Source organism: Coloeus monedula, assembly GCF_965178545.1.
Source record: "Coloeus monedula genome assembly, chromosome: 27".
Classification (NCBI taxonomy): Eukaryota; Metazoa; Chordata; class Aves; order Passeriformes; family Corvidae; genus Coloeus; species Coloeus monedula.
The window spans coordinates 2,251,602-2,274,846 of NC_138807.1; the positions used below are offsets into that span (position 1 = coordinate 2,251,602).

At 59.7% G+C, this 23,245-nt stretch overlaps 3 protein-coding genes across 3 annotated transcripts; 1 reads left to right on the plus strand and 2 right to left on the minus strand.

Annotated features, from left to right (window-relative positions):
* Window positions 1-411: 411 nt before the first annotated feature.
* Window positions 412-6,981, minus strand: ABHD17A (abhydrolase domain containing 17A, depalmitoylase). The gene is made up of 5 exons (XM_082298091.1): window positions 6,879-6,981; window positions 4,663-5,163; window positions 3,020-3,214; window positions 2,220-2,399; window positions 412-1,359 (listed from the first exon to the last, which is right to left on the minus strand). The coding sequence occupies exons 2-5, from the start codon at window positions 4,965-4,967 to the stop codon at window positions 1,134-1,136; spliced, it is 906 nt and encodes a 301-aa protein (XP_082154217.1). The 5' UTR covers window positions 4,968-5,163; window positions 6,879-6,981; the 3' UTR covers window positions 412-1,133.
* Window positions 6,982-7,591: 610 nt separating this feature from the next.
* LOC309582643 (protein FAM32A-like) lies at window positions 7,592-9,460 on the plus strand. The gene is made up of 2 exons (XM_082297900.1): window positions 7,592-8,576; window positions 8,670-9,460. The coding sequence occupies exons 1-2, from the start codon at window positions 8,382-8,384 to the stop codon at window positions 8,790-8,792; spliced, it is 318 nt and encodes a 105-aa protein (XP_082154026.1). The 5' UTR covers window positions 7,592-8,381; the 3' UTR covers window positions 8,793-9,460.
* A 695-nt stretch (window positions 9,461-10,155) lies between these two features.
* Window positions 10,156-19,809, minus strand: LOC309582642 (AN1-type zinc finger protein 5-like). The gene is made up of 7 exons (XM_082297899.1): window positions 19,675-19,809; window positions 19,093-19,375; window positions 17,856-18,029; window positions 16,746-16,839; window positions 15,850-15,968; window positions 14,310-14,420; window positions 10,156-12,593 (listed from the first exon to the last, which is right to left on the minus strand). The coding sequence occupies exons 3-7, from the start codon at window positions 18,004-18,006 to the stop codon at window positions 12,445-12,447; spliced, it is 624 nt and encodes a 207-aa protein (XP_082154025.1). The 5' UTR covers window positions 18,007-18,029; window positions 19,093-19,375; window positions 19,675-19,809; the 3' UTR covers window positions 10,156-12,444.
* Window positions 19,810-23,245: the final 3,436 nt, after the last annotated feature.

Genomic DNA, 23,245 nt, shown 5'->3' on the forward strand with positions numbered 1-23,245 from the left:
CTGGCCTGGTACAGAGCAGGGCATGGGGATGTCCCCCTTCCCCTGTGGCACACCCGGCCCCCCACAACTCCTGGAAGGCTGAGGCCATCCTCCACCTCTGCACCCGTGATCCCACGGGATCCCCTAATGACATGGGACAGGAGCTGGCAGGGGAATGGGTTCCTGTTGTCCCCAGGTCCCACTGGACACATAGACCTTTCCAGCCTGGTCCCAGGGGCCAAGGGCATCTTCCCCCCTCCTGCTGGCTCCTTGGGGCCACCCAGTCCCCAGAGGAGGGCGACAAGCACTGGGGAGCTGGCCAAGGGCAGGGAAGGTGCTGAACAGGGGGAACAGTTGAGGGGCCGGACACCCTGGGGCTGGGTCACGGGCAGGAACCTCCAGGGGTACCCAGGGAAAGGGCACACACGGGTGAAACGTTAAACCTCTGCTCTTTATTCGCTGCCTGGTTCCCTCACCCCGTTTTCCCGGGCGAGTGGTCCGGAGGAGGTTTTCCAGGGGTGACCCGAACACCAGGAGTGCTCTGGGAAGGCTGAGCAGCGCCAGACTGGAGGAGGTGTGGGGCAGGGGGGCACCTCCTCCATGCATCCCCATAGTCCCCTTGGGGACACGGCTCTGCCCCAGCCGCGGGGTGAACACCGGGCACCACCAGCGCTGGTCCCGGGAAAGCTCCATGGAGAGCGGGAACTGCCACCTCCTCTGTCCCGCCCACAGGGACGCCGGGGAGGGGCCGGGCCCCAGCCCCTCTCCAACTCGCCTTATTGCTATGGTCAGAGCAGCAGAGCGGCTGGGAGGGGCTCGGGGCTTCGCCGGTTTGGGAGAGGAGATGAGGACATGTCTGAAGCCAAGGATCCACCGTCGGAGGGTGGGCTCATGTCTCTGGGAAGGGGGAAGGAGGGAGCTGCCGTCTCTGGCCAGCCGGGCCGGTGGTGCCAGCAGCGCCGGGGCTGGCACTGGCAGGGAGGAGAGCTGTGCTCGTGTCCAAGAGCAAACACTGTCCATTCCAGGGCCTCCTGCCCTCTGCTGAGCCTGGAGCCGAGGCTGAACAAACTCATTACAGCTCCAGCAGCAGGGCCTAGGGAGAGCTACCGGGAGAACTGGAGAAACAAGCAGAACCCCCCTGCCTGTTCCCCTGGCTAGTTGCGTTGGCTGGCCAGCTCCTGGGAGATGAATTTCCGAAGGCGCTCGAGGTACTGGCTGTAGAGTTCAATGTCATTGTGCCCGGCCCCGTCCACCCACAGCGGCTCCACGGCCTTGGGGCAGCGCTCGAAGAGCGCCAGGCCGTGGGAGAAGTCGATGACTTCGTCCTCCGTACCGTGGATGATGAGGACAGGAGAGGTGATTTTGGAGATCTTTTCGATGCTGCCAAGAGGGTGGATGGGGAAGAGAGGAGAGAGGGGGGGTAAGCACAGGGAATGAGACATTCCCATTCCTCCTGCCCCCAAAAGATCCCCTGGGAGAGGGATCAGGAAACACTCTTTGATCGTGGCAGAGCACAGGGACAGGGAGTGACACAGAGTTTCTGCCAAGGGAAAGATCTGCCCCGGTGTGACAGACAAGGAGCAGACAACAGTGACAACATCCCCGTGGGACCTCAGCAGGGCTGATGGGAACTGCTCCAGGACAGCCCTTCCCTGCCGGGATCAGCCCTGCCAGGCTCCAAGGAAGGGAAGCACGGCTGTTCCCAGCCCGGTCCCAGAGGCCACACGAGGCCATCGGGATGCAGAGCGTGGGCTGGTGGCTCCCAGCCACAGCTTCCGGCTCGGGGACTGTCCCCTGGGCCCCAGGGGCCCGGCTGCAAGGGAGAGGCAAAGAAGAGCTCGTCCCCTCAGCACTGTTCCTGCCATCTGAAGAGCAGGAAAATCCCCAAGGAATTACTCTTGAGGGAGAGAGGAGTCCCAGGGACACCCAGGACACCTGACAAGGAGCCAGTGGCACGGCCCCAAAGCTGGCGGGCAAAGGCACTGGGACAGGGAGGCCAGGAGGTGATGCCATAGGCTACTGGGGCACACACATGGCACGGGCCTCAGGAGGGGCACAGTGACCCCAGGAAGGGCTAGGACCCCCAGAGGGCACCAAATACAGGGCAAGAAGATGCCGAAGGGGATGCCTAAACCTATGATGAAAATGGGGCCATGTGTCACAGGTCCCCTGGCTGTAACCAGAGCTGGTCTGGGCACTGCCCCTCCAAAACCCCCATTCCCTCTGCCCAGGGCACTCACTTGGGGAAGGCATCGAACCAATAGGTCTTCTTGGTGTCGGGGAAGGCGACGCGCATGCCGGAGGTGAGCGGGGAGTGCAGCACGATGGCCGCGCACTCGTAGCGGGAGGCCAGGTCAACCGTGGGCACTGTGCCGATGCTCTGTCCATACAAAATGATGTTCTCCGGGCTGATCCCGTACCTGGCAGAGGACAGAGCAGGTCAGTGGCCAGGCACATCGCCAGGAGATACAGCTCAGGGGTCACTCCGCTCTGGCCACAGCACCCACAAGGGTGGGTCTGGGGTCTGTCCCCCTGACCTTCCCCCAGTTCCCCATGGCTGGGCCCAGTGCAGTTCCCTGCACTCCCAAAGGACCAGGGAGAAGCCAGGGCTGAGCTGCCAGGTGAGTTCTGGGGGGTGTCAAGGCTTTCCCTCACCAGGTCAGGGTTATGGGGGGGTTCACAGACCCTGGACTGCAGCCATGTGGGGCAGCCCCACCTCTGGGTCACATTGCGAGCCAGGCCCGAGGAAGAGGAGGCAGAGCCTGGCATGGGGCTGCATCCCAAACCCGGCAGGGGAACCAGGGCTGAGCCTGGCACAGCGAGACAGGAAGCACAGCTGTGCCAAGGTCATGCCCCGCAGCATCCCTACCCCTTGGATTCGCCAGCTGCTCCCTCTACAGCTTTCCAACCACCCCTTCCTGTCACAAGTGGCCCAGGGTTCCCTTTCTGGGAGATTTCCTGTTTTCCAGACTGCTGGAGCACAGGGTTTTCCTGAGGGCAGCAGGGCCGTGCTCCCTGCCCTGGCCTGCCCCCGGCTCACCGTGTCCGCAGCGCCTGCCACGCGGCGTCGATGTCGGAGTAGAGGTTGCGCTCCGAGGGCTTGCCCGTGCTCACACCGTAGCCCGAGTAGTCGTAGGAGAAGATGTTGCAGTTGATGCGGGTGCCCAGCCCGATGTAGAAGCTGCTCATCTGCCCCAGGTCCACGGCGTTGCCATGGGAGAAGAGCACCGTGTACCTGCGGCACCGGGACACGGGGACGGAACGTTAATCCCGGGCTGGGCCGCGGGGCCGCAGCTCGGGCACGGATATCCCTGGACGTCTCCCTTGCAGACCAACAACCAAAGCCCGGGACATAAAGGGCCAACACCCCTCTGGCCACCAAGGAAGGTCCTCGTGACACCCAGACCCTTCTGCTGCCGGAGCCAGGGGCTCGCTCCCAGCAGGAACAGGCAGCTTGAAGGCAGCATGATGATTCTGTTCAAGTTTTTGAGTCTATTTTTGGTAAAAAGCTCAGGATTTGGGGCCATTTGCCCAATGGGGATTTCAAGTAAGAATTCTGACAGCGGGTTTTTTTCTCTCCTGAGCCTGGCAAGACACCAGATGCTGAGAGAGAAGTGAATTGTGGGAGTGACAAGGCACAAGAAATTTCCACCATAAGGGGGAAAACAATGTTAATCATAAAAATTAACACTAATAGAAGATTGATGGGAGCTTGGCTCCCTTCTGCCAGAGGGAGGGAGCAGGACCTACTCCCTGCTGAGCCCCTGCAGCTGGTCCGAGGGGTCTGTGGCCAGGCTGAGCCTCCAATGCCGGCCTGGATGCCCAAGAAGCCCCAGGTGGAAGTCAGTGACAGGACAAGCTGCAGGAGGTCAGACAGCCAGCAGCACCTGATACCCCGGGGTTTGGGAGGTCTGGTTCCCCCCAGCCCAGGTTCTCCCCTCCAGCCCTGCAGCTGGGACGCTGGTCCTTGAGGACCTGTTGCTCCTGGTAGGATATGGGAAAGGGGTCAGCTGGGGTGACCTGGCCACCCTCTGCACCTGAACCCCCAAACTGTGCCACTGCTTGGGGAGCAGCTGCCAAGTCCCCTCCTGCCCAGCCACTGGCAGCAGGAGGAGGTCTCCATCTCACACTCCAGGCTGCCTCTCTCCAGCTTCCCAGTTCACAGACCCACGGGAGTGACCAAGCCCCTCCTGGATTTCACTCCCATCACTCTTTTCCTTGAGGAATGAAATGTCTCTGTGAATTTGACTAAACCAGGCTCTGCTGGCTGGCACAGGCAGTTGTCCATTCCCATGGTCACCGCAGGGCTGGGGACAGGGAGGAGCAGCTGGTGCAGCCACCCCAGTGCTCCCTGAGAACCAAGCTCTGTGCAAACAACTGGAGCGTTGCACCACTGCCGTGACACTGGGGGACTGTGAGACAGCCTGGAGAATTCCCACATCCCTGTAGCCACTGGCTTTGCCTCTGCTCCTGCTTTAAACCCATTCCCAGCGCAGCCACAAGCCAGACCGGTCCTGGGAGCCCAGCTCGCCCGTCCCACCGGACGCCTCCAAAGCCCCGCGGCAGGGCCAGCTCCTCCCATGACACTGAGCCGAGGGACAAGAGGGGCCAGGAGCCCCCAGCGCGGCGCCAGCCCGGTGCAGCCCAGCAGAGTGGCAGCTGGCACACCCACGGGTGACTCACCTGGCGCCGGGCACGCAGCGGACGTACATGCAGCCGACGCGGTTCCCCCGGCTGCTCTTGGTGACGAACACCTCGATGTTGTCCAGCTCCCGCTGGGAGTACTGGAAATCCGCCCGGTCCTTCAGGTGCAGCTTCCAGCGGCCCGCGGCACCTCGCAGGGAGCCGGTGCTGCCCACGGGCTCGGGCTCGGGCACCACGGCGTAGGTGGGCTCCGGGGGCAGGAAGGCGAGCTTGGCCGCGATGCGGCTGGGGCAGGGCGGGCAGCAAAAGAGGCAGCAGAGTTGGCTGATCGACAGCCCGTTCATGACGGCGGCGAGGCGGGAGGCGGCCGCGCCCGGAGCGAGGGAGGATCCGAATCGGACAGAGGCCGGGAACGACGCCGGCCCGGAGACACCCCGTCCTCAGCTGGCCCTGGGCACGGCTGGCGCCGGCCGTGCAGCGCGGGCCGGGGCGTGAGGCGGGGCTGCGGTGTCCATCTGTCCGTCCGGCGGCTGCGGGGGCCTGCGGGCAGGGCAGGGGCTCTGAGGGCTCTGTCCCCTCCGTGACCCACGGCCGGGGACAAACGTGCTCCCCCCAGTGTCCCCCGCCTCGAGCACCCCCGCAGCTCGCAGCCCCCACCGAGCCCACGCAGCCCCCCCCCCCCCCCAAATCAAACCTCCTGCCACATTCGCCAGCCCCCGCGGCGGGGGCGAGGACAAGCGCAGGATCGCACACACACCACCCCCACAGCAGCCACACGGCTGCTGGGACAAAGGACACGGCTCCCCCGGGGCCACCTAGGTGCCGGCACAAGCATGCGGGAGTGCCGAGCTCCCGAGGAAAAAGGGGAAAGGGAAGAGAAAGACGGAGAAGAAAAAAAAAAAAAAAAAAAAAAAAAAGAAGAAAGAAAGAAAGAAAGAAAAAAAAGCAACTATTTTCTGCAAGTTTGGGCACAGGCTTGAGCTGAGGAATGTCAAACCAGCCCACACCCCGAGGAATTCGCTCCATCTGCTTCCGAAGGGCTGGGAAAGGGGAGGAAGGGGTGGAAGAGGGATATGGCACTGAAGCTGAGATATGGCAATGAAATATGGCAAAATACTGGGAGTGAAGGGGTGCCCCGTGCCCCGGGGGGGTCAGGACCCCCTCGGGCTGGTGACCATCCACAGCAGGGCCGGGGCTGGTGTCACACCTGGCACGTGGCACCCCAGGTTTGGCACCCCATGAGCCACTGGGACCAGCCGCCGTGGGTGGGCAGCCCTGCCCGGCCCCTGCCCTCTCCCCACGCCTGCTGTGGGGGTCCGACCCGCCCCACACCCACTGACCCCACAGCCACAGAGGGCGCATCCACACCGTACCCAGCCACTGACCCCTGTGCGACCCCCCCCCACTGACTACTGGGTGCTCCCCCCTCCCTGATAGGCATGGGACCCCCACCCCACACACACTGACCGGGGTGGCCCTTCCCCCCCCACTGCCCGCTTTTAGCCTCCCTCCCACCACTGTCCCCTCCCCACCAACCCACCCGTGTGGCTCCCCCACCACTGACCTTCTCCCCCTCACTGTCCAGGGTGGCCCTCTCGCTTTGCTGACAAGCACGGAGACCCCCCCCGACCCCACTCACATTGGCCCGTGGGGGGCCCCCGCGACTGCTGCGGGCCTCGATCTCCTCCCTGATCGCTGGGGGACCCTCCCCAAACACACACTGGCCAGCGGGACCCCTCCCCGCTCCCGGGGGTGTGTCCCCCACAGCCCCACCGGACCCGTACAGGCCCCCCGACCTCCTCGAGCCCCCTCCCGACCACTGAGGAGCCCCCACGGGCACACACAGACCCGCGTGGGTCTCCCCCTGCCCCCACCGCCTGCCGTGGGACACCCCGACCACCGTAAGCCTCTCCCGACTGCTGGGGGTGGTTCTCACACACACTGACCACACTGACCGGCCCCCCCTTCCACTGACCGGCGTGGACCTTTCACCTCTCACTGCCTACTGGGAGGGCCCCACACCTCCACTGACCCGCGCGCGGCCCCCCACAAACACACACTGACCACTGTGTCCCCACCACAGTGACCAGCGTCACCTCCCCCGGCGGCCCTGGGCCTCCCCTCCCTCTGGCCGCGCTGTGGGACCCCCCACAAACACACACCGACCGCCCCCCTCCGCCCCCCCACCGCCGCCGCTGGACGGCGGGACCCCGATCCCTGCAGGCCCACCCCGTGTGCCCCTCCCTGCCCGGTACCTGCACATTCTCCCGGCTCCCCGGGCCCCCGGCCCCGTTCGGCGCTGCCCGAGGCCCCGCGGCCGCTGCGGCCTCCCAGGCGGGGGCGGCGCTTGCCCCGCCCCGGCCGGAAGTGACGCCATCGCCCCGCGCCCGTTGCCATGGGAACAGCGCGGCCGCCCCGGCGCCTCATGGCGGGGCCGCGGCGTGGCCCTTCCTCAGTCCCTGGGTCCCGAATGGGGCTGGAAGGGACCTCTGGAGATCATCCAGTCCAACTTTGGCACGTGGAGCAGGTGGGATTGGAATGTCTCCAGAGAGGGAGACTCCACCGCCTCCCTGGGCAGCTGTTCAGTGCCCTGCCACCCTCAGTGTAAAGTTCTTCCTCATCTCGAGGTGGGACTTCTTGTGGTTTAGTGTATGGCCATTGCACCACTGGAAGGAGTCTGGCACTCACGTGGGAGATATTTATATGGATTGGCGATATCCCCTCTTGTTGGAAAATATACCAAGTTTAAAATTCTTATTTTATAACTTGAGGAAAGAGCAGTCAATAGCTAACTCATGTAAGCACAGTTAACTATTGGGAGACAGCAAATGTTAGTTCAGACAGCAGATGTTAATTACAAAACCTAAGAAGCTGAATTCACCCTAATCTTGTCAAGATAGAGGGGACAAGGATCATCTCAGAGACTGCTGAATCATTCCTCAAAGGACTACGCATGCCCAGGGAGAAAGGTGAAAAGCGCACTGTGAGGAACACTACTGATCTTCACCAGAAAGACCCCCGAGGAAGAAGAGAGACCACCAGGACACACAGCGCATGCGTGACCCGTATGCTAATGATATTAATGACTTCCAGGAATAATTTGTATAACCACACCTGTCCCAAGGAATGTGATGAATATTCATAATTTAACCCATAATACTGTGTTGTAGGGAGCACCAGGTGTGTGTGTTTGGAGGAGCGATCCCCACACACCCGGCGCAGAATAAAGCAAATACCCACTTCTCTGACTCTGTCTCTGAAGTGTCTCCTGGCCCGGTTTGGGGCGATTCAAGATCCCCTCCTGTTGGAAAATATACCAAGTTTAAAACTCTTATTTTGTAATTTTAGTCACATTTGTTCGCCTTTGCCCCGGGGGAAGGGACCTGAAGTTTCTTTCCAAAGCATTTTCCCACCAGGTGAGGCCTGATGAGTTTAGCATCTCAGCAGACTGAGAACAGCATAAGAGATACACAAAAGATAAAGGCCATCAAGGGCCATTGACGAACCATCAGCAAACATCAGCGAACATCTACCCCAGAGCTGCCCTGGTTGGAGACACCTGGTCCGGAAAAGGCTGATAAGAAAATCCAGGAGTGAAGACCTAATTAACATCAGAGGCGAAGAAACCCATATCCAGTAGGAAACCAACTACTAAGAACTGTCCGGCTTGGGATCAATGAAGGTTAAACCAATGGATTTCATGGGTTTTGGACTGCATAAAGTGGGGCCAGAATAGAGAGTAGAAACTGGTAGAGCTCATGGAGCGCGGTCCCCTGCGGCTGAAGGGCAGCGGGGGCGCCCCGGGGGCCGGCAAGCGGAGGAAGAAGGCGAAAGACAAAGCTCAGATCCTGGATCAGATCGTGAGCAGCAAGAAGCAGGAGGAGGAGAAGCAGCACGGGCTGGACAAGCGGACCCCGGCGCAGGTGGCCTTCGAGAAGATGCAGGAGAAGCGGGTAAGGCTTTAAAAACCCCCGCCAGCCCTCGGGTGCGGCCGCTGAGGGGGCTGCGAGGGCCGGCAGTAAGCGGCCCTTGTGTGTCTCCTGCAGCAAATGGAGCGGATCCTGAAGAAAGCGTCCAAAACCCACAAGCAGCGAGTGGAGGACTTCAACAGGCACTTGGATACTCTGAGTGAGCATTACGACATTCCCAAAGTCAGCTGGACCAAATGACCGGGCTGCTCGTCACAGCTCTGGAGCTGGACTCGTGTTCTGTTTGTATCAAGCAAGGTTGCTGTGTAAATCTGTCTGTTCTCCATCTTGTCTAATGTATCTTCTGAGCTTTTATGACTTTATCCTGTCCTATTTTATAGTCTTGTTTTTTAAAACCAAACATCCAACACTCTCAGTCTTCCTTGGACTAACCAGGCCCAGCTCCCGCGGTCTCTCCTCATCACAGAGATGCTCCAGACCCCAAATCATCTTTGGGGCCTCTGCTGGACCCTCTCCAGTAGCTCCTTGTCCTTCTTGTCCCAGAACTGGACACAGCACCCCCGATGTGCCTCACTACGGCCGAGTAGAGGGGCAGCATCGCTCCCTGCCCCGCCGGCCACTCTTCCCGATGCCCCCCAGGGTCCCATTGTCCCCCCTGGCCCCAGGACACGCTGCTGGCTCAGGGACAGCTCGTCACCCACCAGGACCCCCAGGTCCTTCTCTGCAGAGCTGCTCTCCAGTGGGTCACCCCCAGCCTGTGCTGGCACTTGGGGTTATCCCTCCCTGGATGCAGGACCCTACACTCGCCCTTGCTGAACCTCCTCAGGTTTCTCCCCACCCAGCTCTCCCCCAGCCTCTCAAGGTCCCTCTGAATGGCAGCACAGCCTTCAGGTGAATCAGTCACTCCCCTGGCCTGAATCATCATGAAACCTGATCAGGATCCCTTCTATCCCTTCAGCAGGTCGTTTCTGAACAAACTCAACGAGGCTGGACCCAGTTCTGAGTCCTGGGGACGGGGCTGACCACAGGTCTCCATGGGGACTCTGCTGTGCTTATCAGGCCCCTCTGAGCTCTGCATTCAGCCAGGCCCTCCCCCCAAATCCATTTATCCCACATTTCCTGAGTCTACCTACGAAGATGTCATGGGAGACAGTGTCCAAAGCCTTGCTGGAGTCAGTCCTGGTGCCAAACACCACCCGAATGCCCCCACATGGGTATGGGGAAGGGGAGGAGGCTTTGGGGGCCCACGGGGGTCCCACTGCAGCCCCAGGGAGGTGACAGCAGCCAAGAAGGAACCTGGGAGAACCTCAGAGCCCCTCAAACCCCAGCCAGAGCTTCCTACTCAGCCAGAAGGGAAGAATCCCAGACTTAGAGAATTGTCAGGGTTGAAGTGATCTCTGGAGATCATTCAGTCCAACCCCTGGTGGATTTGAGATCCGGAGGGTGCAGGTCTAGGGTGCTCTGACCCCCGGCCAGCACCAGGTACTGTTAATGATGATCCACAGGGAAACTGAGGCATGGAGCCCCACAGCCCCCCTGAAAGAGCCCAGAGCTGAGTGGTGCCCCCACAGACATCCCTGCCTGTAACAGAGCACCCACAGCATCCAAGCAAACTAGACTGTGTTGTATTTACACTCATGGACAGGGAGGAAGGAACAAGGAAAAGGGCGGTGCTGGAGAAGCAGGCGGCTGTGGGCTTTCCCAACGGATCCATGGGAGCTGCTGCACTTCCTCGGGGCTGGTGGCTGCAATTCCTGCTTCCCTTGAGAGGGAGGGATCATCCTCAGCCAAAAGCTCAGTGGCAAACCCAGCCTGGCCACGCATCAGCTCTGTGCTGATGGCCTAGGTGTGTCCAGGGGTAACACGTGCAGCCACTTGCGTGCTCCAGACATGTCGTCAATGTTATCCAGAAGGAAAAACCTGAGGAAAAGGCTGGCGAGAGGCAGCCTTGCTCCTCTCTGTGCTCTCTGTGCTGGAGGGGGGGGGGGGGGTTTGCATCAGTTTGGGAGGATCGGATGCTACCGGTACCACCACAGGATGGCTGGCAGCTGGCACAGCACACACTGCTTTGGCTGGAGCAGACTGGAAAAACTAAACACTCGGAAGGGTCCCCCCACCAGCACTGGGGCAGAACTGCCACAAGCAGGGCAGGAAAACAGCCCTTGGAAGGAAGGAGCTGCTGAGATTTCCCCTGGCTGGGCCTGCAGCTCTGCTCTCCGACACCGAGGGAAATGCTTCCAAAGCGTGGGATGGCCAGCAGTGGGACAGAGGCTGCTGCTTGTCCCCGGGGACGCATCCAGATTTCTCTGCTTGTGAGAGCCAGAGCTCCGTAGCCACAGCCCTGCTCCTGGTATTCCCAGGAATCCCCCGGGCATGGAAGAGGCTGTGGCTGTGCCCCAGGAGCCTCTGCCTGAGCTCCAGGTCCTCCCAACAGAGCCCTCTGGGTGCTCTTTCTGGAGTGGTACTGAGATGGCATTTGCCTTTTCCACACCTCCCTTCGTGTGTGTGTGTGTGTGTGTGTGTGCGCACTCCCAGAGCCTTCCAAGTGCCTTTTGGGGTGCTTGAGGCCTCTGAGTATGTTCACTGTACCCCAAAGTTCTCCTTCTGCCTTCCCTTACACCTCAGAGCCCTCCCTGGGCCTTGCAGCACCTCAGGGAATTCTAGGAGTTTCTCAGTGAGCCCAGAGCTCTCCAAGCACCCCTTCCTGCTCCCTGGGGCTCTCCACAGGTGTTTCTGAGCCCCCACCTGGACTTCTGGGCACCCTGGGACCCTCCTTGTGACTTTCCCTGTGCCCCAGTTCCCTCTGTCTGGCTTGCAGAGCATCTCCTGGGGACCTGGCCCCGCCTCTCATCCCACAGGGAGGGAGGAAGCAGGAGAGGGCAGCTGGGTGGGTTCCCTGAGCTCTCCCCATGGCCCACATGGGAGGAGGGGACCCCACTGTCACCTGGATGCAGGGGCAGGTCCAGAAGCAGAGGTGTGGGGACCTGAGCTTTTGTGCACAACCCTGATGAGAGTGACTCGTGTAAGGCAGAAGGCAGGGAGAGAGAAGGGAGAGGAGAAAGGGGAGAGGAAAGACAGGAGAGAGGAGAGCAGGCACACACAGTGCTGAGGGACACACACCTTGCTGGGAAAGCAGCCGGGGTGAACCAGGGGTGCTGAAGCAGGAGTCTGGAGCAGGGGTGTCCCTGGCTCCCTCCCTGCAGAGAGAGGCACAAGGCAGCAAGTGGAACCTCCTGGAAGGTCCTGCCCACGTCACTTCAAGCCACAAAATAACTTCCCCGTGCCAGCATCACTGCTCAACCCCCTTGGTGCTTCTCCAACAGCGTCACAGAGGGTGGGGAGGGGGTTCTGGGGTGTTGGAACTACGGAATCAACTTTTCTGCATCTGAGAGCAAACACGTCCCGGGGAGCAGACGGCAGCCTGGCTGCCAGGATCCCCCAGCTCCCGGGTTTACAGGCAGTGGGAACAGAGTCCAGCGGCTGCTCAGGGACTGCGGCCACAAGCCCTGGGTGGTCTGCAGGACTCGGAGCCGCCGGGAAGGGAGAGGTGCCCGGCAGAGCCCGGCCGCTCACGCCGTGCAAACCACCCGGCAAGAGGCAAGTCTGAAGGTCTTAGCGCTGGAGCAGCGGGGCAGGACGGTCCCTTTTCCTTTGGGAAGCTGGTTGAGAACACATCAGCTGAGCTGTGGCTGTCGGACAGGCAGGAAGGGAGAGGAGGAACACCAACTGACTGCTAGAGGTGCAAGGAGTCCCCACGTCCAGGTGCCGGTTCGTGTGCGCTGCCGGAGTCACCCTCGCACCACTGCAGGGGCTGGGAGGAGGAGGAGGAAGGCTGGGAGGAAGGGGAGGAGCACCAGGCCGCCTGGTTGCAGTTTGAGCTGCTCAGACCCCTTCACAACTTCTGGATCTTCTCGGCAATAACGATGGGGTTTTCCTTGCGGATCTTCTCGGCAGCTTCTGCCTTGTAGTCGTAGGGGCAGGCGTGCATGTCAGAGTACCGGTGAATGGCACAGAACAGGTTCCCGCAGCGGCAGTCGAAGCCTGAGGGGAGGAAGAGCAGGGACAAAGCCACATCAGGCCCCATCCAGCTGGGCAGGAAGGCAGCAGGGCCTGGCTCCTTCCTGCCACGCCAGGAAATGCCACCCATGCAGAGAGAGGGGCAGAGGAGGGGGGGCTGCTGTCCCCCACAGGCCACAGGGACTTTTCATTTGGGGAAGGCCATGGGTGGCTCTTTGCTTTCCTCTGGCTCAGCATCTCCGCATGCTTTGGGCAGCCCCAGCTGTCACATGGTGGGAAACGCTCCCAGAGCAGCTGCTGTCCATGTTCCCCGGGGACAAGGGACATGCCAGGCACTGCAGAGTGCCAGATTGCTAATCCAGACCAGACTCCCCAGGCAGCCTGAGCTGGAGCTGAGCCCTCCGAGCCAGCCCAGCTCCCCAGGGTCACACAGCAGCACCTGGACTGACCAGCAGCAAGCAGGGGAACTGTCACCATGTCAGGATCATGTTTGAGCTCCTTAGGCTTCAAAATTCCCAATGTAGTCACTTCACCCAGGGGCAATGCTCAGAGTGCACACTAACACAGCACCCTGGGAAACCAAGGCAGGGAGTGAGCAGGGGATGTGCTGCAGGACAGCAGGGAATCTTGCTGCCAGGGAATCATGCTCTGTTCCTTCACATCTTTCCAACTGCAGGCTGTAAAGCCCACAAACACCTTGCTCCAAGGTGCCAGTTTACTCCTCTTTGAGAGAACTCATTTTATCCTAAATGCCCTGAATTCACAGGAGTTCTCTGCAAGCTGAATCCTAAAGAAGGGAACTTCTCATAGTTTAAGGCTCTTAAGGAAACACTCATCCAGGAAAACAATCCTCTCTGCAACCTGAAGGCTGGGCACAGAGTACCCTGCCCAGTTCCAGGTTTATAAACCCACCCCTATTCTAGGACAGTGCCTGTGGATTTCCAGGCAAGCTCAGGCTAAAACTTCCCAGTCCAGACTTTGCCAAAGCCTCTTATATCCATGCAAACAGCCAGTCCCTGGCTGCTGGATGCACCAAGGAGGCTACAGAAGCAAGTGCTCTGCCAGAACAGCATGACCTGCACAGCTCCAGAGTCAACTTTTTTCCAGGGAAGCACTAAATGCCAGAGATAATTTAGGGGAATTACGTTTTTATTAAGAAACCACAGCCAAATGAATTGCTTCACTTTCCAGGAGCAGTTTTCCCACTGATAGCAGTGCCCTGACACCATCCCAGCACTTCTCTCTGGCTTTACAGGCTGCATGCTGAGAGCCATCCTGCTCTCAGGAAGCTAAGAGTGGAAATCAGGCAGCATTAACAAATGGGATGAGCCTTGGAGAGGGATTTTCCATTTGGGTCTAACTCAGTTCATGTCACTGTTACGAAAGCTTTACCGCAGACCTGACCGGGAGCAGATTCCGATCCACAGCGAGCTCTGCCTTCCTCTACAGCAGCTTTTGCCAAGAAGCAGAGACAACAAAGAGGTGCTGCTGCATCCAATCCTCCTTTCAAGGGCTGCCAGGACCCTGGCAGCGAGTGGGATGTTCTCCAGGCTGTTGCCTTAGCCAGTGCTGTCGCAGGTCGGAGCTCCCCTCCCTCCTTCTCCTGATGGATTTGGGGGCAACCTCCAGCCTCTGACCCCCCAAACCCAGTGGCACCGCAGCACTAGCAGATGTGCTCACAGGGCTCTCACTCTGGACTGCTTAGGGCACAGGGAAGCTTTCCCAGAGCCAGGCACTTACCAGTCAGCCCAATCTTCTTCCGGCAGGTGAAGCAGCGATTCTTCTTCGGTTTCGGTTTTTCCGAAGCCGTCTTGCCCTCGGCCGTGTTCTGGGATATCTCAAGCAGGGTACCTGAAACAGAGGCAGGAGTTTTGCTACCCTTCTTGATAAACCAAACGTTCATTTTATTACAGGAGCTGCTTGAGGCTCTAATGACTCTCCATGTGCACACTGCCCTGGCTGACATACCCCCAACTGTGAGATTTGCCTTGTTCCACAGAGATCTCCACCTCACAGCTTTCTCTCTGTTTCAAATGCCTTAAATCCAAGGCTGCAGTGGCCACTGGACAGTGACTGGATAGTCACTACAGCTCAGCTGCTGTACAGCAACACAGCTGTCAGCTGAGCCCACAGTTAATCTTCGTAGGGAGAAGAAAAAAGTTAACCCCTTGTAAGTACTACTGATTATTTTTGCTGACTCTTATGTAAGTGTTCCCCATATGTAGGTCTTAGAACGCTTTACACAGATATCCATCACTGCCTCTAATCTACCAAAGGGAAAACTGAGCTCTCAAAGCCAGATTGTTAAAGGTCACTGATGCTTAGCAGGATTTCCTCCAGCACCTAAGCAGGTTAGAGAAGTCAACAGGAGGGAGTAGCTCCAACTGCTCGTTGGAGCACCTGTGGTGCAGGCTGCTCTGAGGAGACAAAACAGAGACAGCTTTGTGGAGCTGACCCTAAACAGCCTCCTAAAAACTACACAGGCAGAAGAAAGGGGCAGGCTCTCCCAAGCCTCTTTTTACGGTCTCTCACCTGCCTGTTGTAAATTGTCTCCTGGGCTTGCAGGCAAGGGATTACCAAACCCAAAATGCCCAGCCATGTGTGGTGACTAGAGCCTGGCTTTTTAGCAACCAACAGCTCCTGGGTTTTTTTAGCTTTCAATGCAAGCAAGCTGTCAGCTGAGCAAAGGAGGGTGTCTGCATGCAGGATCACGGGCTTATGCCATCAGCTGGAGGATGTGCCACGCTGGGCAACAACTCTGGTGTGCCTCAATCACGTCAGGGCACCCACTGTGTAACACTCCCCCAAGGGACAGGTGCCCCCATCACACAGGGTGACAACAACGGGCCTCCACTACCCCCAGGCACTGTCACAAAGGAGTCTCCTTTCTCCAAGACTCTGGTGGATCTGTCTCCCTTCCTCCCCCTCGGGAGCTGGCAGGGGAGTGCCGCCAGCAGCAGCCACGTCAGGCTGTGGGACGCTCCGGGCTCGCTGCCATTCCCTGGGAGAGGCGTCATGGAAGATTATCCTCCTGCCAGCCACTCGAGGGCTGGCAGCCACTCAGCCCTCAGCCCACAGAGAAATCTCTATCAGCCTGCCCTCAGGCACAGCATTTGCTCTCCTCCCTGTCACCAAAACAAGAGTTTCCTCTTCAGCTCTTAGGTGTGCCTTTACACGGGAGGGGACACACCCCGGGGTCAGCAGCTGTCCCTGCTGCTCCAGTGGACTCCTGAGCTCGGTGTCACTCAGACCTGTGAAAAGGCCAAAACAACCACCCTACCTGATGAGGAAGAAGCTGATGAGGCTTCATCTGTCTTGCTGAATTCCTCTGTCTCATTGCTGGTTTCCTCTCTGGATATGCTCATGGCCGTCATCTGATGGGTCACAGGAGTCTGAGCGCTGGGAGCATGTGCAGCAGACAAACAAAAAGAGAAAACACAAGTATCTTCATTTGATGGACAGTTATGTGGGAGAGACCTTCAGCCCTTAAAGTTTATTTCCTTATATTCAAAAGTAGGTCAGGAGTACAGCAGGTCAATTCCCCAGATCTGGGATCAAAGTTCTTTATAGACATAAATGAAACGAATCTGTGATGATCTCAGTTTCCTTTTCCACCCAATTATATCTCAAAGCCCATCCAAACAAGTCCAGGGGCAGGGAAACAGAGCTATGAGTCAGGGCTGTAATGTGATGGTAGAGTTCAGGGCAGCTCTGTCCTCCTTCCCATCAAACAGACCCAAGGTCTCTAATCCTGCTGTCACAGCTTCCAGACTGGGTCAGCAGCAGGTGCTTTCACTTAGAATCACATGATATCCTGAGTTGATGATCCTCATGATCCTTTCAAGTCCAACTCTTGACCCTGCACAGGAAAACCCCAAAAATCCCACTGCTTGCAACTGACTGAGCAGAAGTCGAACAGCTGAACAGAGCCAGGGACAGACAAGGTGCACTGGCTCCAGGAGATCCAAGATGCCACTGAATCTACTACCAACCCTCTGGTACACATCAGACAGCAGCAGGGACATCTCAATCTTACAAATAAACCAGAGTCACAATGCAGCGCTTACCCAGCTCGTTTACAGACTGGCCACATGAAGGATGACAGCCTGTCCCTTGTATCCCAGAGCTGGATTTTAGCAGGGTTTAGATCCCCTCCCCTCCAGACTCTGCCCCTACCTGGCTTTTGCATCCTCAGGTGTGGAGTCTCCCTCCGCGCGTTGTCCTGCGATCGCCTCGGAAGCCATGGGGCTGCTGCTGGGACCACTGGGTGCTACAACACAAGGGCAGGCTTGGTCAAGTCTCTGAGAAGTGTCAGCAAGTTCCTCAGGTGCTTGACAGCCAAGGAGAAAGCAGAATAAGCACTTCCAGCAGGTTTTACGCTCCTGTTCCCTACTGGAGATGGGAGAGCACACCCCTGTTGGGATCACTCCCATATCCCTGTTCCTACACCCTCCCCTCCAAATTTGTGCATGGGACTCTGTGGGGTTAACAGACCAGGGCTGTCTGGATCCTGAACCCAATGGCACTTTGCAACTTCTCCAAGGTCTAAGAACCAGATCCTCATCTGCTGAAAGGAAACAGCTTCAGCAGACACGTGTGGGTTTGCGTCAGCTGAGGATCTAAGTTGGGGTCCTAAGAAAAACTCTTTGTCAAGAAAAGTCACGTTCCTGAGCATATTTTGTGTGGGTGACTCGAGGAAAGCCATGATTACCCTCAGGAATAAACTGTGGAAGAACCCTCAGAGGCATTTCTCACTCTGTACATGGGGCATCTGCACAAACCCCCAGCAAAAGAAATCCCTGCTCACGTTGCAGAGAGCATCCTTCCCCTGCTCCCATCCCAACTGCAAGAAACAAAAAAAGTCATGTCACACTGTTAAGGTAAGAAAATTATACAGATAGGCCAAATAAAAGTTCATTGTGGGGCTTTGTCATGGCTCCCAGCAGTCAGCTCCTACCTCAGGGAGCAGGAAATAGCTAAAAGCTGGGATCGCCATGAGCACACGTGAAATTTTACAGTCTACTGGAAGGTGCTGGCTGGGTTCATAAACTGGTGAGACTGGGAAGAAAACAACTGCCCCACCTGACAGGGAACAGAAATGCTCGAGGGCGTGGGTCCTTGACCTAGAACCTTGGGTATGCATGGAAAGGGAAAGATGATTTTTACCAGGAGGGAGTAAATCTGCTGGCAGCCAGGTACCAGTGCCGTGCTCTGTCGCAGTTGCTGAACACAGTCTGTATCCAGACACCCATTTAAGACAGATTTCCAAAAAAAAAAATCCTCTACCTGGAGGGCTTATCCGGTCACTGCTCTGCTGCCTCTGCAGGAACTCCTTATAGCACACGGAGCACATCCCGTTGGTGCGGGGGCTGCCATAGAACCCGCAGCCCGTGGTACACAGCAGAGGCACCTGCGTCTGGTTTGTCTCCTGAGCCATCCTCGCTCCTCCGAGGCACCGAGCTACAACCAGGAAGCAAAAATAAACCCGGGACAGCTGTGAGGGCCGGAGCGCTCGGGCATTGTGTGCTGCAGCTGATCAGGAAGGAGCACAAAGGATCCCAAGAGAGCCCGGTTCCCGCACGTGCACAACAACACGACCCCAGGCCCTCGAGCGCTCGGGGCTCCTAAAATCCGTGTCCTGGGGCCCTGAGCCACCCCCAGAGCTCGGCGGCCAGGAGTTGCCCAGAGCCAGACTGGAAAGCCAACAGGAACTGGCTCCTGGTTCTCCCTCCTGCACCATGAGGCTCCCTACACTCCCGGTGACAGACAAGCACATCAGACCCGAACAATCTGCTCTCCACCCGTACGAGATGAGCCCCCACAGCACTACTGATGCCCCCTGTGAACACCCACACCTCCAACGCCCAGTGCAGGCCCAGTCAGTCACATTTTGGTTTTCATTTCAAGCCTGGTTTAGTTTTTTAATTCTCAGGAAGATGACGCAAGCGATGCAAAAAGAACCCACTGACGCTCTGTTCTGACATACGTGGGTAAGGGGAACATTAACATGGTTAGGCTGGAAATAAGGATACGGTTTTCTTTCCAGCAGCAAGATGCAATTCCAGAACACCTTCCCAGGAAAAGTGGAACCTGATTTTAAATTTAATCTTAATAATTTCTCTCTGGATCACATGCAGTTACCTCCAACCCCAGGAATCGGCCTCTTCCAGCCACACACGGTGTAGCATTTACAGGGCCAAACCCACCGCAGCGCTCCAAATGAGAACCATGAGGCACAAACAAAAACCACACACAATTCCAATGTGTGTGGACAACGTGGCTGCAGCCGGTCTAGCTCTGACACAGAACAAGGGGAGAGGATGTGTGCAGGACCATGGTGGGTGCGGGTGGCTCCAGCTCGGGCACAAAGCCACGGCGTTGGTACCAGGAGCTCCCAGCAGTGCTGCCTTTGTGGGATACACAAAGTACCCACCACATCCCAGCCAGCTCTGCCGCTTCCCTTCCTGCTCCTACAAAACTTGCTTCACCAAGGGAATAAACAAGAGGAACACGAAACCATTACCCTGCCAAGGAGCGCTCCCGTGGGACGGAACCGGATCACCTCTGGTTTATTCCTCCTCGTCCTCAGCTGGGGGATGCGGGTTTCGGCTCCGCACCCGGGGGTCCCTCGCAGAGCTCAGACCAGCGCTCCCATCACCGCACCGGGATCCTCCCGGCCCGAACCGGCCTCTCCTCGGGCACTCGCAGCGAGGGCAGCCCCGGTAGCAGTGGATCCCTCGGGGGTCCCGGCTGGCGCCCGCTGCCACACGGACAAACCTTCGGGAGCTGCTGTCGATCGAGCGTCCCTGCAGAAAGAAGGGGCCGCGGGCTCAGCCCTCCCCGAGCGCCGCACGGCCCAGCCGGCCGGCCGGCCCGAGCCGCGGCCCCCGCCGTGCCCGGGCGGCCCGGGGTGGCCAGGACCCCCCTCCCGGCCGGGGATAGACCCCCGCCCGCCCCCTCCCGCGGCTGGCCGCGGCCCGCCACCCCCCCCGCGGCCGGGCCCCGCGCCCCGCTCCCGGCCCGCGGCGCTAATCGAGGCCGAGGCTCCGCGGCCTGCGCGGAGCGGGAGCCCCGGGCCGGGCCCCGCTCGCCGGGCCCCACTCACCGGCGGCGGAGGAGGGCGGGCGGCCCCGGGCCGGGCCGGGCCGGCCCCGGGAGGCTCAGGCGGGCGGCGGGCAGGGAGCGCTGCCGGGAAACATGGCGGGCGCGGGCCCCGAGCGCCTCCCCCGGGGAGGGCCCGGGACGGGGGGGACGGGACGGGGGGGACGCGAGGCCTGGGACGGCGCCGGGGGTGGAGGTGTGCCCCGGGGACGGGGGGCGGTAGGCTGTGACACCCCCCGGTACAGGGGCGGGGGTGTAGGGGAGGGGGCTGGAGTGTGGGTGTTCTCCAGCAATAGGGGAGGGGGCTGTGAACTGCCGGCTGTAAGGACAAGAGTAAAGGTGTGCTCCGGGAATAGCGGAGAGGGCTGTGACACCTCCCTCCCCCGGCTATAGGGACTGGGGCATAGGGGAAGGAGCTGGGGTATTGGTGTGCTTCAGCAACAGGGGAGATGGCTGTGACCCCCTGCTTATAGGGACTGGGGTATAGGTGTGCCCTGGCTATAAGGGAGGGAGCTCTGACCCCCTTGGCTATCGGGCGGGGTTATAGGTGTGCCCCATCTATAGCTGAGGAGGTTGAGACCCTCCTGTGGGTATGTCGGGTGGGACACAGCCAGACTCGCCTGCAGAGAGAGGGATCTGGGAGCCCCTGCTGGAGGGGCTGGGTCACAATCAGACCCAGGCTGTAGGAAGGGGGCGAGACCCTTGTTCCTCAAGCTATAGGGGCTGGGACACAGATATTCCATGACTGTAGAGCCTGGGACACCGCTGGGCTTCAGCTGTAGGGCAGAGGACTGGGGACATGGCTGTAGCTTCTGGGGGGACAGCACTCTGCTCCCACCCCATCCACAGGGGCGGGATGCAGCCGGCTCTATCCCAGCGGTAGGAGCGGGGCTGGGACCCCCAGCTCTGGGTCTGGGGCCGTACACCGTCCATAGTGTGGATGGGTGGGATGCTTCAGGGGTCTCCAGCTGGAAAGAATTCCCGGCTACAAACCGTTCCTGTCGCTCTTCACCAAGCACTGGATGATGTGGGTGTTTATTCAATCAAAGCTTTGCTCAGGTGGCCCAGCTGGTCACGAGGCCGATTCACTTCTGAGCTCGTGTGCCCAGCCCTGAATCCAGGACTCTCCTCCGAGCCCGCGTGTCTGTGCCGGGGGTCCAGGACTCTCCTCCGAGCCCGTGCCACGGGTCCAGTCCTCGCCACGGCCATCGCGATGGGGTTCCCCGGGGATGACCCCGCAGGAGAAAACGCCCGCTGCCAGCTGAGCTGGGGCTGGGGAACACCGAGGAGCAAAACCCCCGGAAAGCCACGGCCAAGCCCTGCTCGGGAGTCTCCCCAGCACCTCCCTGCCCAGGGGGACTACAAAGATCTTTACCCTGAGCTTCGGCGGGCTGGGCGCGGGGTTCGGCTCGGTTTTGGTTTGAGGAGAGGCGCGGGCCGGGCTCCGCTCTCGGGATGCCCTTGCGGGAACCTTCGGGGCAGCACAAAGGTCCTTGCCGGGACATGTTGGGGCATTTCCCACCCGGGCACCCCCGGGCCGGGGCCTCGCGGCCACCAGGTGGCACCAGGAAGCCACGGACGTGGGCGCAGGGACCCGCAGAGGGTGGGCACACAGGTACATAGAGATGGTGGGTGCACAGGTACCCATAGAGGTGGGCACACAGGTACCCATAGAGTTGGGCACACAGGTACATAGAGATGGTGGGTGCACAAGTACCAGGGGAAGGTGAAAGCACAGATACCCGGGATGGTGAGTGCACAGGTACCCACCCAGGGTGGGCACACGGGTTCCCGTAGAGGTGGGCACACAGTTACCTGGGGATGGTGAATGCACAGGGAAGGTGTGTGCCCTGGTAACGGAGGGGGTGGGCGTAGAGGTGCCCATGAAAGGTGAGGGCACAGGTAACTCATGCACCCTCACCTGCAGCCTCCCAGGCATCCCTCGCTCACTGCCAGCCCCATGCTCCAGCCAGCCCTACAGAGGGGGTCCCTGGACCCTACTTTGTTAATGAGGGCCGCTCAGCTAACAAGGCTCCCTTGGCTAATGAGGGTCCCTTGGCTATTGCAGACCAGGGGTCCTGGGGCTGCCAGCTCCAGCACAAAGTGCCCCTGGCTCTTGGGGCTCCCCAGGCACCCTCTGGTGCTGCTGTCCCTCTCCCCAGGCCCTTCAGCTTTGGGGGTCAGGGCACCTTTTGGGGGGACAAAGCCCCAGCAGCCCGGCTGGGTAGGTGGGGCACAAGGGCTGCTCTGTGAGAGCAGTTACAAGGGGACTGGGAGGTCCCTGACCTTGGGGACTCTGAGATCCCACCCGTGGCCAGGGCAGCATGGCAGGAGCTGGGGACACCGTGCTGGGGAGGCGGGGGGCACGCAGAGCAGGGCAGGCCGGGCAGTGGGATATTAATACACATCTTCCCGTGATGCTCTGGCACAATTTTCAGAGCCAAAGCCGGAGGGATTTCCTGGCCGACACAGCCAGGGTTTGTCCCTTCCCCACTCCGCTCTCCCCTCACCCCCAGATCCGCCGGTCCCCCACCCCTGTGACTCTCACAGCACCAGGACATGTTGCTAGAGCATCATCTCCATCTGTCCTTGAGTCGTGGGAGAGGAGAGGAGAGGAGAGGAGGGGAGAGGAGAGGGGAGCTGCCTCCATCCCTGCCGGCATCAGCCCTCTCCACAGCATCTTCTCCGCCTGGGTTATCTAATGGCTGTGGCAGAGCCTTTAAATGTCACCCACTAAAGAGCACGACGGCGTCCGGGAAGGGAGGGGAGGCTGGGTGAAACAGGATGGGAGAAACAGGAGCAAAACAGTATCGATTTCCAGCCAATTATCACTGTTATCAAAGCAGAGCAATTAAAGGATGACAAACCCAAGATCGCCAGTAGCCGGCTGCCCCTCCGAGGCGAGGCGCGGGCTCACCAGCTCTGTCAAACACACACAAGTACACAAACACATCCAATGCCTCCGTACTGTGTGCCCGAGTGTGCTCGGAGCACACGCGTGTGCTCGCACACAGACCCGCAGGGGTCCTGAGCTCCGCGGCGTCTGCTGAGCTTGTTTTCCCCGTGGAGTTAATCTCCCCAGCCCGCTTCACTGCCTCGTTCTCCGTGCAGCCGAGATGTGCCTCCATCTGGCTCTCGCTGAGCCCAGGGAGGGTGGAGGGCGCTGGGGACGGCTGGCAAAGCGCTGCCCGCGGCTCTCGCCCGACGAGGGGCTGGAGCTGCGGGAACTTAGCTCGTATCTCCTCCTCAGGTCGTCTGAAATGTTTTCTCCCCGTGTGCCCATCCCTCCTTCTCCCTCCTCCTTCCCGCTGCCCCAAGGCGCGGGGACTGGCTCCGACCCTGCTGCGCCTCAGGGCTCTCCCAAGCTGCCAGCCGGGCACTCGCCCTACGGCTCCTTACGCTCTTGCAGGATGGATGTCCGAGTAACACAGCTCCGAATTACACCATCCCTGACACTCGGTTTGTTCAGCTGCAGCAGAGGAGACTGAGGGGAGGCTCCTGGGGGCTGCAGCTCCTCCCGAGGGGAGGCGGAGGGGCAGGGGCTGAGCTCTGCTCTGGGACAGGGACAGGAGCCC

Excerpts from the sequence above, each read along its gene's own strand:
- ABHD17A (XM_082298091.1), bottom strand. The coding sequence starts at position 4,967 with ATGAACGGGCTGTCGATCAGCCAACTCTGCTGCCTCTTTTGCTGCCCG. Across the intron at positions 3,215-4,662 it reads CGCTGCGTGCCCGGCGCCAG|GTACACGGTGCTCTTCTCCC; the intron begins GTGAGTCACCCG and ends CCGGTGCCGCAG. Across the intron at positions 2,400-3,019 it reads TGGCAGGCGCTGCGGACACG|GTACGGGATCAGCCCGGAGA; the intron begins GTGAGCCGGGGG and ends GTCCTCTGCCAG.
- LOC309582643 (XM_082297900.1), top strand. The coding sequence starts at position 8,382 with ATGGAGCGCGGTCCCCTGCGGCTGAAGGGCAGCGGGGGCGCCCCGGGG. Across the intron at positions 8,577-8,669 it reads AGAAGATGCAGGAGAAGCGG|CAAATGGAGCGGATCCTGAA; the intron begins GTAAGGCTTTAA and ends TGTCTCCTGCAG.
- LOC309582642 (XM_082297899.1), bottom strand. The coding sequence starts at position 18,006 with ATGGCTCAGGAGACAAACCAGACGCAGGTGCCTCTGCTGTGTACCACG. Across the intron at positions 15,969-16,745 it reads CCTGAGGATGCAAAAGCCAG|CGCTCAGACTCCTGTGACCC; the intron begins GTAGGGGCAGAG and ends ACATGCTCCCAG. Across the intron at positions 12,594-14,309 it reads GAAGAAGATTGGGCTGACTG|GCTTCGACTGCCGCTGCGGG; the intron begins GTAAGTGCCTGG and ends TCCTCCCCTCAG.